Source organism: Sus scrofa, chromosome 15 (assembly GCF_000003025.6).
Source record: "Sus scrofa isolate TJ Tabasco breed Duroc chromosome 15, Sscrofa11.1, whole genome shotgun sequence".
NCBI lineage: Eukaryota > Metazoa > Chordata > Mammalia > Artiodactyla > Suidae > Sus > Sus scrofa.
The window spans coordinates 101,866,192-101,883,286 of record NC_010457.5 but is presented as its reverse complement, the minus strand read 5'-3'; the positions used below and the strand labels follow the sequence as shown (position 1 = coordinate 101,883,286).

The 17,095-nt window shown below is 34.4% G+C and overlaps 1 protein-coding gene across 11 annotated transcripts in view; it reads right to left on the bottom strand.

Annotated features, from left to right (window-relative positions):
* The window catches only part of PLCL1 (phospholipase C like 1), an 821,890-nt gene that overhangs the window by 540,939 nt on the left and 263,856 nt on the right, over positions 1-17,095 (bottom strand). For 10 of the 11 annotated variants that reach the window (XR_002339304.1, XR_002339301.1, XR_002339302.1 and 7 more), the window contains one exon: positions 2,292-4,766. Coding sequence is in view for 6 of the 11 variants with exons in the window: in XM_003133565.5 (XP_003133613.2) it covers positions 2,292-4,766 (2,475 nt within the window). In the remaining 5 variants the exon portion in view is untranslated. Of the gene's footprint in view, positions 1-2,291; positions 4,767-14,362; positions 14,899-17,095 lie in introns of those variants that run through there. The other variant, XM_021075730.1, reaches the window with a different exon arrangement.

Below are 17,095 nucleotides of genomic sequence, written 5' to 3'. Positions count from 1 at the left end.
CTTCTAGGTTTACACAAAAGTATATTCATTCAAAGTATACCCTTAAATACAAATGTAATTTGAAGCAAACTGGATTATAACCAACCAAAAATGCTATAATGCGCATGGAGATAACACACAGAGCCAGTTCACAATGACACTTTCTCAACTTTTAGCAACTGCCACAAATAGGCCACAAAGCAGAGCACATTATGACCCCAGGCTACACAGTGCTTTTCAAAGCTGGGCTTTGGAATATTCTGGAATATGTGAAATATTCTGGATGATACACATAAATTTACATTGGCTGATCATGGATATATTTTTAAGTTTGTATCCCAATGATCATAAAAACATGTCAGTGGTTGTACACTGCAGTGCATCTCCTTTGAGCTTTTCCCTCAAGGTAGCAGGCTGCTGTTACCCATTACCCTCCTTTGACATAACCATCAATGATATTCTTTGTCATCCCATCAGAAATGCACCTGATAGATATATATAATAAGGCACATTTCATGTAGAGCTTCATTTGTCCCTGTGATAGTCATTTAAAAAATTCATTTGAAATAGGAATTTTGCCTGTTTAACAGTGAATAATACCTAACCTAATGTGTCCCATGAATTTAGTGACAATGATTATATTATTCATTTTTCTACTAATTAGGCTCCAAATAATTCTTAACCAAAAAGATCTTTATGTTGATAAGACAAATTATCAGTACTAACTGGAAAAACTTTAACCATAGCCAACTCTCCTTAATATGTATTTTATACACATAATACATGCAAAGGATATATTTCAAGAATTACAAAGGACTACATATAAAATCTACTTCTAATATATATATATATATATTAGTTAGTTATGGAAATACAACTAATCCAACATAGGAATTTTTAATAGTTGTAGAATTATGTCAGAAAAAGTCAGGTAGATAATGCTAATATTTGGAGCCCAATTTTAAAACAGTAGCTAAGGCAACCCATTTCAAATTATATGTTTACAATCTAAGTATTTGTATGTGGCTTGTGTAACAGTATTTTCTACCATTTTGATTATTTAATATTGGTTTTAAGCCTATCCCAGAATTTTTCTGTAAAATAATGTAAAAATAAAATTTTTATTAAGTCATGGTTTGGTTTCAGAATCACACAACTAAGCACCATGCACAATCACTGGGTTTTGGTGGTAGATAATTCTGGATTTAAAGCTCCACATTCCAATTTATTAAATGCAATATTTGGGAAATTATTTAACCCCTTTAAACTTGTTGTCTATTTTGAATGTACAGATTTTTGGTGAAGGTTACGATAAATATGTAAGTTAAAGGAGCAAATAAAATGCATTGAAAAATATTCCTCTCCTGTTTTGCTCTTGTACATACAGTGCTGCTGCTTCTTCCTTATACATTTCAGGAACTAAGTAAGCATTTGTTGTTTGATTATATCTCAGTAACATAGGCCTAGAATAAGCAGATTAAATAGTACTGAAGAAAAAGGTTTGCAGCCATCTCTGATTACAAGCATTAAAGAAAGCAAGGAAAATGATATTGAATTCCTACATCAAGGCTGGATAATTCATAGGTACTCTCATTTAATTCTCAAAATACTGTGATGTAATTTTTTTTTTACCTTAAGAGGAGAAAACTGAAATAATTTGCTCAAGATCATACAAGGATAGAGTTTAATCCAGAATCCATGTCCTTTCAATTAAAGCACATTTCTAAGAGAAGACTAAATAGTTTTCAACAACTTCAAGGGCTAATTTTGTTTATTAGTTTTGTTTCTTCTTGTGGGGAGTAATTTATTATTGTTATACATTCAAGCAACTAAAAAGTAATCTAATAGGCATTACATTTGTTTTATACGACTTCAAATACCCTTATCTATACAATTTTACATATATAATTATAATTAGTGTGCATGTGTTTGTAGATATAAAATTTTGTATATTATAGGCACACATAATATTTTATATTCTATTTCTTCCATATGGTTTCATATACACATTCCCATATATCAATTTGGTAGGTACTAGAGATATTTAATGGATATATAAAGCATTCTGCTACATTGATATTACATTAAATGACAGTTCAGGTCAGATTCAACATGGCACTTACAATTAGAAACATAAAATACATCTGTTTCGTCACAGGCAATATTGAACTTAAATCAGCTATACACAGGGTTTACACATCCTCTCTGATAATTTTTTAAAGAATCAGATCATTAGTAAAACACAACATTCGCTGGTGAGAGAGGGATTGAAAAAGTAGGGGTAGGAGAGAACAGTATAAGATTTTTCCTACCTGCATATTTTCTCTCATATCTATGGCTTCTCGTAAGGGATGAACTGCTACCTTAAAGATGTCATCTATAGTTTTAAGACCAATATTCCTGAGCATGGTATATTCCCGAACTTTCTTCCCCATTCTCACTGATAGGCTGCGCTTCTGTGGCTTGCCTCCTCCACTTCTATTAGTTATTGCTATGTGGACAAAAAGAGTTACGTGCTCCATGATGTCGCCCACAAAGGAGCGGAGGGGAACATGCCGATATCCAGGCTGCAAACATTCAAACGGAATTGTATATTGCCCTATAAACTCATCCCCAATGTAGTCGTCATCTAGAATGACAAAACGGATCATGGCCAGCTCAGGGAGGTTCACTTGAAACTCAAATGTCTCATCAAAAATAGGATTATCACTATTTTGTTGTACAGTTTTAGTTCTTTGCTCTGAACAGTCTGCTGGAATTCCATGTATCTCTATACACACATAGGGATCTATGACATCCCCCTTGGCACAAGCTCCCTTGGGCTTTGGGAAGTTCTGACCACTGATGATCTTAATATGAAGAACTAGAGGAGAGACCCCGGGTACAATGCCCTTTGTATTTGCACTGAAGTAAGAAACCTCATCTCGCATGATGGACGGCCTTAGAACATAACCACATCCTCCATTCTGAAGAAACCAGCCTGTGTGAAGGTCCATCATTGGACCTGGAGTCTGAAAATTCATTGCCACAATCTGACAACCACAATTCCAGAAGTCCTGTGGATTCAAGTTACTGGAATCGATTCTCATGGCGCTGGGATAGATTCGTGATAAGAACTTCTTATTATAATTTACAAAATCCTCTGGGTATTCGTTTGCAATTCGGCTGGCCTCTGTTTCACTAAATGAACAAATTTCCCAGTAGTTTTGGCTTTTCATAGATAATTCGAAATCCCTGTACTGAACAGATTTACAGATAGACACCAAGTCAGAGAGCTCCCTACACAGCCAGATTTGCTTCTGCTCACCATTGTAATCTACTGACATCCTTCGAGACATTTCAGCTTCTTCATCTTCGTCTGTAACTTCTCCTTCCAAAACATCTCGATCAGAAGGCAATTTCTTTCCTTTTACAATGATCATTCTTTTCAATTTTTCTGGGGATGGGAGGTAGGATTCTGATGGCAAAGGTGCTTCTGTATACAGTTTACTGCCAAAGACCTTTTTCATCTGTTGAACCATTACCTTCTGCTGTGGCAGGGAGCAGTGATTCCCCAAGCAAAGAATGAGTGGGTATTCAGAAGCCACAAAGGCAAATTTATTTATCACCTCGATGACACTTCGAAAGGAAAGGTGTGTTGTCATGTTGTTTCGATTACAAAGGATTGGTTCATTGTCTGAACCATCACTTACATCAAGTTCAATGCTTCGACAGCCCATTTTCAAAGCTCTAACATACCCGTTAATATCAGCCGGCCCCCTGAACTGGTCTTCTATGAGATAGGTGTTGTGAGAGGCATTGATGTAGTAGTGAGATAATGGCTGGGTCATATCTTGGGCAACCTTTTTTTGCTCGGGATCAAAAATGTCACATTCTGGTGACAACAAATACTGAGTAAAGCCATCAATTGCAAGAAACCCTTTCTGACGCCCCTCTTCAGAAAGTTCATATCTCCGAATAATGTCCAAGCACATGTCCTCGGTGATATGGGTGACTCCTTGCTCAGCTTCTAAAAAGAGCATAAGATCATTGGCATCCAAGTACTCTTTGTTTTTAGATATCTGTACAAGTAAGAAATACACTTCTGGCCTGGTGCAAAGTTCACAAAAAGCTTCACAAAATTCCTCTTCTGTCACTCGGGTGGTCAGTTTTTCTTTGCTTTTCTGGATTTCTTTAAACTTTAACCTGATCTTGGATTCCTTCAGGGTAGGATTGAGTTGTTTTATTAACTCTACAGAGGTGTCTTCCAGCATAATCCCATTGCCATCGACATCTGCTGCTTCAAACACCGTTTTCAACCACATGAACCTTGGTGTGTTCTGGTTGTCCTCCATAAAATCAAGGGGTTGCTTACTTCGAGAAACCAGATACCGTAACCCTGACACCCAGATGTTTGCTACATCTGCTGAATTGGCAACTAGGTCCAGAGATTCGTAGTTTTCCCCATGGAGTATGGAAAAGGCACAGTCCTCACATATCTGGTCTGCAAGGCCATTGTTTCTAAATGTTTCCGTGTTCTTGCCCAGTCGGATCTCTTTTATGGCAGAAATATCAAGCTTAGCTTTCTCAAGGTCTTTTTTGGAAGGTTCCCAGCGAAGAGCTTGGAGGTCTGTGTCCAGGGTGAAAAAGCGGTTGTAAATGCGAGAATTTGGCCGTACTTTCTTCAGTTCACAGCCAGCTTGCATGAAGCTGATGCAGTCGCTCGCGCTGCTAATTTTCTTTTCCGATGGCATGCTGCTGAAAGACACAGTTTTCTTTCTTCCACCACATTTTTGATTTGCAGGATCCTATAAAGCAATTTGAAAATAAAGAGTCAATTTCTTTTAGAAAATAGACAAACTCAGTACTATTCTCTGAACTCCTCAGACTCCATTCAGATATTATGATCATTTGGATAGGAGCTAGCATAAAATTTACCTTTTCACTGTATCAAAAAGAGAAATTGATAAGAAAATTGATATTAGGTTGAGGAAAAACTTATTTTTTCAACACCTATGAATTATTTGAAATAAAATCAAGTATTAACTACAAATCACTCTTACTTGTTCATTAAAGTAGATTTCCTAAGAACCACTACCTATTGAGACTTCGACAAACTTGCTCAAGTCCCTATAGCTATATGAAAGAAAGCAAGCTAGATTTCTTTTAAAAGCTTTCCTCATTTATACTTTGCAACAATTTAATTTTTATACTTTAAACTCTTTCAAAAAAAAGATTTTTACTTTAGCATACATTACATCAAAAAAGGCTTACAATATAGCTTAATTAAAAAATCATTTTTCCCCCTCAAATTGTTTTTAAAAATAAAGGCATCTTGAAAGTCAGATTGGGATCTAACAATGGACAAATGACTCTCACTTGAAAATTTTTCAGACTGAGGTAAAAATTTATATGAACATTGTAATACAGTTGCTATATGATCTAGCAATCCCACTCCTGGGTGTATATCTGGAGAAAATTCTATTCTGAAAAGATATATGCACCCCAGTGTTCATAACAGCACTATTTACAATTGCCAAGGTATAGAAGCAACCTAAAAGTCCATCGACAGAAGAATGAATAAAGAAGATGTGGTACATATACACAATGGAATATTACTCAGCCATAGAAAAGAATGAAATAATGCCATTTGCAGAAACCTGGATTGAATTAGAGATTATCACACTAACTGAAGTAAGTCAGAAAGAGAAAGACAAATAACATAAAATATCATTTATATGTGAGTTCAGTTATTCTTTTTATTATGCTATATAAAATATTTAATGGTATATAAGGCTTTCTTCTTTATAAATTTTAGTTGCATAATATACACAATTTTAATATAATGCTAAATTTTAAAGAAAAATTGAAATGTAATAGATAATACTAAATAGTAAAGATGAAAGCCATACAAAATGGGATAAAGTATAGAATAAATTTCCTATTTGTCTCAGCATATTTTCCATTCCACTTCTCCAGAGGGAGTCACTTAATTTGTTTCTTAAGATCCATGATATAATAATCTTTGAGAATGTAATTGTGTTTAAATATATGTATTTTATTCTGTAAAAAAAATTAAAATAAAATCTCAAAAAAATCATTTATATGTGAAATCTAAAATGTGATACAAATGAATTTGTTTACAAAACAAAAACAGACCACAGATATAGAAAACAAATTTATGGTTACCAAAAGGGAAAGAGGGTGGGGAAAGGATAAATTAGGAGTTTAGTATTAGCGGATACAAACTACTATCTATAAAATAGATAACCAGCAAGGTGCTACTGTAATAGAATAGGGAACTATATTCAATATCCTATAATAAACCATAACGGAAAAAATATGAAAAAGAATATACAAACATACATGCATACTTAACTGAATCACTTTGCTATACACATGAAACTAACACAACATTGTAAATCAACCATACTTCAATAAAAACAAAAATAAATGTTCATCAGGAGAATTCAAACCTACATTTCAGTACAGTACTATTAGCAGCCACTGTTTAGAACCAAACAGAAATATGAATGTCTCCACTAACTTTTGAGGTTCTTCCAGTGTAAATTAAACTTGAAAGCCTTTTGCCATAAGATTTAACAGGGAACCTTTGCATCTTGCCTTTTATCCATCTTTGGAAATATCCCTGAATCTTAGTCTCACAGAGTCCTGGTCTCCTCAGCCATTGCGCCCTTCCTGAACATCTGTGCCAAGAGGGCATCAAACTCACCTGTGCAGATTAGTGTATCTTAAACAGGTGAATTATATCCTGTGGCTATTTCCTTCTTAGGTGTGTCCAGGCCTTCTCATCTATTGTCTTTGCTAAATTTCAGATCCAGTCCTCTGAATACTCATAATTATATGAGGTATTTCATCTTAGTCTTGGACTATCCATTGCGTTTATCACTCCTAATTCATTTATAGTGAATATCTGAACAATTCCACTTAAAACTGGATTTTTATTTATATTTTCTTCTATTCAGACCATAAACTCAAATTAACAATGCTCCCGGCCACATTATCCATTCAGGTACTTCTCCCTGGAACAAATTTCCCAAAAGTACCTTAGTGCATTCTTACAGTGCCCAATTTTATAAAGCATATCAAAGAGGCAGCAAAGTATAGACAGCAAAAGGCACTGACCTTAAGGTAGAAATAACTAGTCTCAAGTTGGTATTATTACACTCACTAGATATAAGACCCTGGGTAAATCACTTAGTCGCTGTGAATCTTAATTTCTGCTTTTAAATAGGAAAACTAGTAATCATTATATAGAATAGAGTGTTATTGTGAGACTCAAAAGAGAAAATGTTCATGAATATACTTTGTAAGCTGTAAGTTCTTATGAAGTTAATATTTTTGAAGGGAGAGGAACATTTCCTCATATACCTGGTCACTGTAGGACCATCAGTAGGCACTGGCTGGGATATTAGGGGTTGTCCAGACTATGATTCCTTCCTGACCTGTGAATATTTAAGACAAATCTTCAGGGGTAAACTGAAAATATTTAAAAACAGTATGATATTACTATTTTTGTAAACACTGAAAAGTGTAGCCAAAATAATCTAGGCTGTCACCTTAGCATTTCTCTCTCTCTCTCTCTCTTTTTTTCCTTTTATGGTTGCACCTATGGCACATGGAAGTTCCTGGTCTAGGGGTTGAATCAGAGCTGCAGCTGCCAGCCACAGCCACAGCCACAGCCACAGCAATGCAGCATCCAAGCCACATCTATGACCTACACTGCAGCTTGCAGCAAGGTGGGATCCTTAACCTACTGAGCGAGGCCAGGGATCGAACCCAGATCCTCATGGACACTCTGTCAGCTTCTTAACTCACTGAGCCACAAGGGGAACTCTGGCATTCTTTTAAAACAGGATAGAATCTCTCCTCTAGGGCCTCATTTAATTGTGGTCTTGCCTATAAGAGTCTCTGTATCTTATGATTCAGAAGAAGCAGAATGATTTATTATTCAATTGACTCAAACCTTGCCCGTGAAAAAGAAGCAAAATTTGCTTTAGTTATGGTATGTTGGTGGGATGATTCATTAACTCATATATCTGATTGTCAAGTGACAAAGATACAAATTACTCAATTTAGATTAGAGGATATTATTGTCTCTTGGTGCCCTGCCATTTAAGAGCTTACATTCTGCTTTTGTTATTTTTAATTATCCCACAGTGGTCAATTTCCTCACCCTTAAGTTAAAAAACAACCATAAATCTTCAGCTCTTTATACACAGATGCACTATTAGAACACATTTAAATTCATCACAGCCCACAGGCTCAGAAATATCAGATGTTTGTGTGTATTTTTCCAGACCATCAAGGCAGGAACCTAGTGGTACTGCTGAGATAGGATTAATCTACCAAGTAAAATACTGAGGGAAACTGTGAATTGTGATGGTAAATTAGACTGTGAGTCAACTTTCAAAGCTATCATTTCACTAGACTTTTAAGCTAATGAGAGTTTTCACATTAAAAATTATTTTTGTATAAGCAGATCAGGTTCCAAATAAGATTATTGTAAACAGAGTTATAAAACCTATAATATTTCCTAACAAAGCTTAAGTGGGAAATCAGTGTTCCTCTGAATGCATGTATTTAGTTCTTGGTATTATAATACATGGTATTATATTATCCTTCTCCACAGTCTAATGTACCATTCTTGACCTGAGCCACTATTTGTTTATGAGAACGAAACTACTACTGTCAGAATAGCTTTCTCTTATAAGCCACTCTTCCTTATGGTGATATCCGCTTATATCAAGATTTCTCTCCTGGTAAGATAAGTCTTCGAGACAGAAAAATTTTATATCTAATGCACAAAAGAATCTACTTGCCTCATAATGTCTATTTCTTGCCTTTACCGGCAATTTTTACATAATTATAAAACAACCCAAAATGTCTTAAAACTTGGAATCAGTGAAGGAGTTCCCATCGTGGCGCAGTGGAAATGAATCCAAATAGGAACCATGAGGTTGCTGGGTTAATCCCTGGCCTCGCTCAGTGGGTTAAGGATCTGACATTGCCTTGAGCTGTGGTGTAGGTGGAGTTGCAGCTTGGACCTGGCATTTCTGTGGCTGTGGCATAGGCCAGAAGTTATAGCTTCGATTTGACCTTTAGGCTGGGAAAATCCATGTGCTGCAGGTACAGTCCTAAGAAGCAATAAATAAATAAATAAATAAATTTTTAAAAATTAAAAAATAAAAAAACTTGGAAGCAGTGGAAAAGATATGATTTTATGTTGTCATCCCACAAAGGACAAAATCCAAAGTTATTACAAGCCCCCAAAAGAGAAAAAAAAAAAAAAAAAAAAAAGACCGTAGGACTTACAGGCAAATAATTAGCTTGCCTGCTATTGACAAGAGTCAAGATAATTTATATTCAAAATTTGCTGTAAAAGTTTCAGGACTCTGATATTTCTCTAGGTCTGTTCTTTCAATGGTCATGCCATGCATTAGTTAAGTTACATCTTTACCACCAGGGCATTTATTGAAACACTTAAAACCAGACAAGAAAAAACTAAGCTTTGAAATGTTCAAAATCTATAAAGGTCTTAGGAAAAACAATTTGAAAAGCAATGCCATTTGACAAGAAAACAAATACGACTTTCACATTGAGCCTCACTATAATTTTATGCTATGGGAAAAAAAGTCTTAAATTACACAGCCCTGCCTGCAACTCCATTATTCCTATATGCGCTAGAAAGACTTTACTACTAATGATGTGGCTTGTAAGAGTTTGCTGCAGCAACCCAAAAGATGGCATCAGTGGGTTTAGTCGCACCAAAGTCCTGTTGCCATTGTCTCGTGGCAACTGCTAATAGTCAGACTGGAACGCACACTAGTAACCAGAGCAGGACTAGACTTTTAATAGGTTAATGATTTTATAATGCCTCCTAAAATAACTGGAATAGCAAAATCAAGATTAAGAAGTCACATTCTATCAGTTTCATTTGGAAACAAGAGGTTTCTTTATTTTCTAGATCATAATGCTTATCATAGACTAAAAAGGCATTGGTTTGAAATTTTTAACAAAACTGGGAAGAGGCCAACTTAAAGGAATGGTAAGAATAACAATAATAATACCAAAATATCCTTTCTGAGTCACAATTTTAAGAACATTATATCCTGATTGATATACTTAAAATGTTACTTGTGATGTTTGTTCAACAATAGCGGAATAAAGGTGAAGAATTACTTCTCCTTGAACCTTTTATAGAAAAGGTTCATCTCTATGATTGGTTCAAGAGGCAAAATCATTAAAACCTAATTAAAAATCTCTGACCTTTCATTGCAGATCCATGCTCACAGGTAAAATCAAAGACTATTCACTTGTTTGCTTTTTTTTTTTTTTTTCACTCACACAGAAATTAAGTACTTATGGGTGAGGAGACCTGGCCACAAAGGAAACCAGGTCAATAATGGCTCTGCAAGCCCACATCTCTGTTTTCCCCACAGAATTAGGGCACAAACCCTGCAATTGTTTATCATGAAACCTCAGATGGACTTTCTATTCTCAATTCTTATTTCCTTGCAAGTCCATTAGCGTAGATGCTCCTTTATAGTGTCAACTGCCTTCATGGCAAAGGCGTTGTTTCTCACTTAAATCTTGCTAATCTCCTCGTACATCTTTCACAATCCACTACTTTGTATTCAGTTACAAGAATTCAAGAATACATTAACACTTCAATTTTTCTAGTCAAAAGCATTACCATTTTCAACTAATCCAGCTGCTATATGCAATACACAGTTTTCCTTATTATAAATCCCAGAATATCATGCAGTCCTGTGTCTTAGTGGCACCAATATGAACAAAATGAGTGGACAGCAACAAAGATCATCTGACAGCTATTCAGTGGCTTCTGAGGAATGACATGCTGCTATCAATCCTGTTCCTCTAAGAGAGATGTCCACCTTGCACTCAAAACCATTGCATTTAGGAGTTCCCATTGTGGCGCAGCAGAAATGAACACTGGTAACCATGAGGACATAGATTCTATCACTGGCCTCTTTCACTGGGATAAGGATCCAGCATTGCCGCGAGCTGTGGTATAGATAGCAGATGCTGGTATAGATAGCAGATGCGGCTCGGATCCCATGTTGCTGTGGCTCTGGCGTAAGCCAGCAGCTGTAGCTCTGAATCAACCCTAGCCTGGGAACCTCCATGTGCTGTGGGTGTGGCCCTAAAAGGCAAAAAACAAAATAAAACAAAACACTACATTTAAAATTCATTGGTAGCCTGTGCAACTCTCCGCAGAGGCGCCAAGAACCAAGTGGGCCCGGAAACTGAGATATGATTCTGTCCTCTCTCATGAGACTCCCTACACAGCAGGGCCCAGGAATCCTGGCTGAATTTATGCCAGAGCCGACTTTGTTGTTTCTGGTGCGAGGATTAATCAGAGGTGCTCTTTATGGAAGGCAGCATGTATGGTCCCTATAAACAGAAAGGCTGCAATGAAGAGTATGTAAACTATGCTTTTAATATCTTCTCTTGTGAACACATCTCTCTCAGTGTATTATTATAGAGATTAAATATAATCTCTACAATAACTGCGTAATTTATAATTATATCCATCAGAAATTAAATCATTCAACACAACTTGATATATGTTTAGGGATGTGTTCAAATCTATGCATAATTTTATTTTTTTATTCCAACTAATGTTACATATTCATTTAGTCTACATTATCTGAAAAATTAAAATATCAACAGGAATGGAACATTATTAAATAGAGTTCATTTCAAAAATGTCCCTGACAAAATTTCCCATGTTCCTTTGTGAACCAGTTCCCAGAATAGTTTCTGCTTCGTTTTCACTTTTCAATTTTTAATGGAAATATTTGCCATCAAATATGAGCCACCAATACATCATTTATATTTATTTAATCATATTGGAATTTAAACATATTCTCTAGTCATCTAAATTGAATAAAGTTATTTAAAACTGAAAAGGAAATACCCAATACGTCAATACTACATGAGTTCCACCATTTTTTATCATAGAGTGTTATTGGAGCTGAGTTTCAAAAACAGATATGATTTATAAAAATAATTTCAATTTGAAAATTGCTAGGAGAGTCGATCTTAAAAGTTCTCATCACAAGAAAAACAATTTTTAAATATGTGTGGTGATAGATGTTAACTAAAATTATTCTGGTCATTATTTTACAGGATATACATATATCAAGTGATTATGCTATACACCTAAAACTAATACGACGTTATGTGTCAATTAAATCTCAATCATAAAAAAGAAATCATTTAGAGTTATATTAGCTTAAGTGGAAATAAGGTTATAAACAGCATTGTTTCAGGGCATAAAGCTGAATTAACAAAAAAAAGAATTTGAAAAATAATCAACTTCTGTGCAATATTTTGAAAGCATAAGATTTCAGACTTATACATCATTTATAAATTCCAATTGAGGTAAATATAAAATATACAACTATTAGTGGTATTTCTTAGAAATGGAATCAGGAGTTCCCGTCGTGGCGCAGTGGTTAACGAATCCGACTAGGAACCATGAGGTTGCGGGTTCGGTCCCTGGCCTTGCTCAGTGGGTTAACGATCCGGCGTTGCCGTGAGCTGTGGTGTAGGTTGCAGACACGGCTCGGATCCCGCGTTGCTGTGGCTCTGGCGTAGGCTGGTGGCCACAGCTCCGATTGGACCCCTAGCCTGGGAACCTCCATATGCCGCGGGAGCGGCCCAAGAAATAGCAACAACAACAACAACAAAAAGACAAAAGACAAAAAAAAAAAAAAAGAAATGGAATCAGTACCATTGTACTATATAGAAATAGACATGTTTAGATTTTCATTAAGAAAAAAAATCTTACAAGAGATTTAAAAACCATAAATTTACTTTATAAAAAATTTTGTAAATATGTGTGACTTGGGACATGGAAGTTAAATGTCAATTTTGTAAAAGCATAAGTCTACTCAAACCTATAAAAACAATTTATTTATAATATAAATAAAGATTTAGACTTCACTTAAACCATTTTTCTCTACACTTGGGGAGGTCTAGTCTACTACCATTTAATAAATAAATGCTTATCATAAAAAATGGACCATTTCTTGTGCTTGCATTGTTTTATAGATTCTTAATTTTATATTTAAATCATTTTAAACTTCCAAGTTGAATATTTCTTCTGTAACAGATCCCTAAGAAAAGTCTCTGAGCTTTCTGTAAGGTAGATTCCTGATCTATATATAAAACAGAATGTCAGAGTTCCCCTGTGGCTCAGCAGAAACAAACCTGACTAGTATCCATGAGGATGTGGGTTCAAGCCCTGGCCTCATTCAGCGGGTAAGGATCCAGCATTGCTATGGCTGTGATGTAGGCCAGCAGCTATAGCTCAGATTCAGCCCCTAGCCTGGGAACTTCCATATGCCATGGGTGTGGCCCCCAAAAGACACACACACACACACACAAAAACAAAATAAAATGTCAATTCTCTTGACCCAATATATCCTTAATATTTTTCTTTTGGGGTAATAATAGAATGTATGCTTCCAGACTAGTTACTGTAGAGTGTAAAATCTTTGACTCAAATAGCCAGCTTCACTTGAACATCAAGGTGAATCTGATTAAAGTTTTCAAGTTTTATCCGAAACTTCTGGAATAGTTTAGAACCATCTAACACTTTAATCCTCATTGTATTACCTCTGTTTAACTGAACATTGGCATCTGTCCATGTGCAACAAACAGATGGCAGATCTCAGAGACTGTGTATTCTCAGCACTGAAACTCTTTTAGGTAAATACCCCCAATATCCAGTGAAGGCTCCATGGTCAAAGCAGAAACAAATCTAATCTCTAAATTTAGAGAAATATAAAAGGAAACTATGTAAGGATAGTTTTTATTTGAGATAATAAAACTCAAAGTCCATAAATATCTTACTGATAGAAATTATTGAAATAATTAAATTTCTTCTCCCCAAAGCATTGGATTGAGAATTAATGGATTTTACGCTCACCATAACCACCTTCACAAATAACTGTAACAGGCAAAAAGTTCTACATCTATTGTTTTTATTTATTGAAAGAATGTAATAATTTCTTGCCTATTTCATAGAGTTATCTCAAGGAGCAAAGGAAATAAAGCATGCTAAGGCACCATGAAAAGCTTAAAACTCCAAAACAGTGGATTACAGATCTATCTCACAAACATAAGTAAAATATGGCAATATATTAAAAGAGTGATCAGTTCTTCAAAAAGTCAGGTTAATTCCAGGAATGTAAGGGTATATCAACATTAAGCAGGCCATCGGTGTAATTTAATAAATAAATAGATTAAAGGAGCAAAACAATGTGATCCTACTTATAAATTCCCCAAAGGCAATGTAACATTAATTCCAAAGAAAACACTCAGTAAACTGGGAAAAGAAGATAATCACCTTCACGTGATCAGAGTCCTATTTCAGAATCCTAGAGGAAACATCATACCAACTGGTAAAGATTTGGAAGAATTCCTATTAAATAAAAAAAGAAACAACAACAACAAAAGGCTACTACTTACTCTGTATTTTAACAGAATTATGGATACTTGAGCCAAAACAATAAGGATAAGAAATTAAGCATATATTATAAAGGAGGTGAAAGATCATTACTAGCTGCAGAGTAGATAATTATTTACGTAGAAAATTCAAAAAGATCAACTGAAAATTAACAGAAATAATAAAACTCATGATGGCAAAATAAAATACAAATATAGAAAAATTAAAAGCTGCCTTATACAACAACCTACTTCTCAATGTAATGGCAGAGCTGGGAAGAACTGAGAGGAACTCATTCAAATTAACAACAGATATTGTAAATAAGCCAAAAATAAACTTAGCAAGATTAAGTGCAAGAATTATGTATAGAATTTTATTTCATTTAAAGTTGAAAAAAGGAGTTCCCCTCTTGGCTCAGCAGAAATGAATCTAACTAGTATCGATGAGGATGCAGTTTCTATCCCTGGCCTCGCACAGTGGGTTAAGAATTTGGCACTGCTGTGGCTGTGGTGTAGGTCGATCCCTAGCCTGGGAACCTCCATATGCTGCAGGTGCGGCCCTAAAAGGACAAAAAAATAAAATTTAATTTAAAAAATAAAGTTGAAAAAAGAAGAATCAAATAAATGAAAATATAAAAAATTACTAGAAATAGGGATGAAATTCAAATTCTCTACTAATTAGTAGACAAATGTAATAAAATTCTAATGAAAAGCCTAGTGGGTTGTTTCAAGGGATAGTGTAGAAGCGGTATTTCAAATAACAAAGGAAACAATATATTATTCAATTATTAGTGTTGAAAATTTTACTACGCATTTGAACAAAAAATATATTTCTGTTTCATGCCAGACCAAAAAAACTATTTTAGATGGATTAAAGATGAAATAAAGCATAGAAGTACTAGAAAAGATGTACGCGTATATTGCTATACACTAAGGGGAATATCCCTTCTTAACAAAAATCAAGGCCACAAGCCACAGAGGAAAAAACTGATAGAATTGAGCATGTAAAAACCTAAAACTATGTCTAAATTGTTTTTTAAAATTTTTGAATTGGAAAATATTTGCCATATGTTTCTTAATTTATAAAAAGTGTCCACAAACTAATTTTGGAAAAGACAAACTCATGAAATTATACAACCGCTTCAAATTTAATGAAAAGATGCTCAAACACAAGTACTTACGTGTTCTATAAACACATAAATAAAATTATTACTTTTTCATATTGGATTATCAAAGGTTAAAAAATGTGAGGTTATGGGGAGATGGAAATTTTTGTATAATGTTATTTTGAATACAAAATGGTACAACTTTTCCAGAAGGCAATGTGGCAATATGTTTTAAAATGCTAAAGATTCATCTACTTTGATCCAGCAGTATGATTTTCAAGACTTTAAGGAAATATTTGAACAAAGAGGGAAAGATATAAGCACAAGGTGGTTCAATGCCATTCTGTCAATAATATTTTAAAAATTAGAAATAAACTAATAAACTAAATGCTCATCCACAGTGAGGACTGGCAAATAAATTATGCAAGAAGATTCTCCGCAGTTCTTATAATGGAAAACAGATCTATAAATCTTAAATAAAGCAGATAATCTCTGTGTGCATATGTGCGTATGTGTGTCCTTAAAAAGTAGATAGTATAAAAGAGTACATATACTGTGAAATCTCATCATTTATATATAACAAATCTGGAAAGATATATTCTAATCAGTAAGAACAGTTATCTTTAGGAGAAAAGAAGCAGAATTATGAAATCAGTTTTCTCTGTAATGCTCAAGTTATTTAAAATTAGCATACATTAGCATATATTATGAGAAAGCACATTAAAGGTATTTCATAGCATGAGTCCTATAATTACCTCATTAATTATCAGAAAGTTGCACTTTGTAGAAATAATTAATGATATATAGCTTTAAAGACTTACTTCAGACATAAAGTGCATGAACTTACTTTTATTAATAATTCCATAAATGCTATTTTACTTAAATACAAAACTTTAAATATTTATTATTCTTGGGACCGGTCAATGCACTCTATTACAGTATGACAAAATATCCCCTAAATATCACGGCAAATCTTTGATTTGGAAATTATTTTAGAAACTCACACTATTATTTTACAAACCACTGACTTTAATTAGCCTTGGTGAAAAGAATATCCAAAGCACAATTAGATTTTGTAATATATGTATAAAATTAACTTCAGAGTACTTAAACAACTGATTTAAATGAAAATTTATAGTAGATCTCCTCTTGAATCAAACTTTTGCTACCTCTAAGCTTTGAGAATAGGTATAAGTAGATAAATGTTCCCAAAGGCAGAAAAGGAGATTAAACTGAGATTTCCTGACTAGTTGTTTAAATCGATTTAATTTCAATTAAATGCACTCCACTGATAATGAGATTCAAATCTGCTGATTAAATTAGGACTTAAATATGTTTCAGAGAAATTGGATTTAGCACGAATTCCATATAGGTTACAAGAACTTTAATCTTTCAGAGAACTTATCCTAATTATCAACATTTCAACAATTTTCAGCAAATACAGAGTAGTCTTAAACGTTCTCCCCTGGTAGCCTTGGCCTAACCCTCTATTTTCTCACACAGATATGGATTCCAAATTTGTCTTTGTG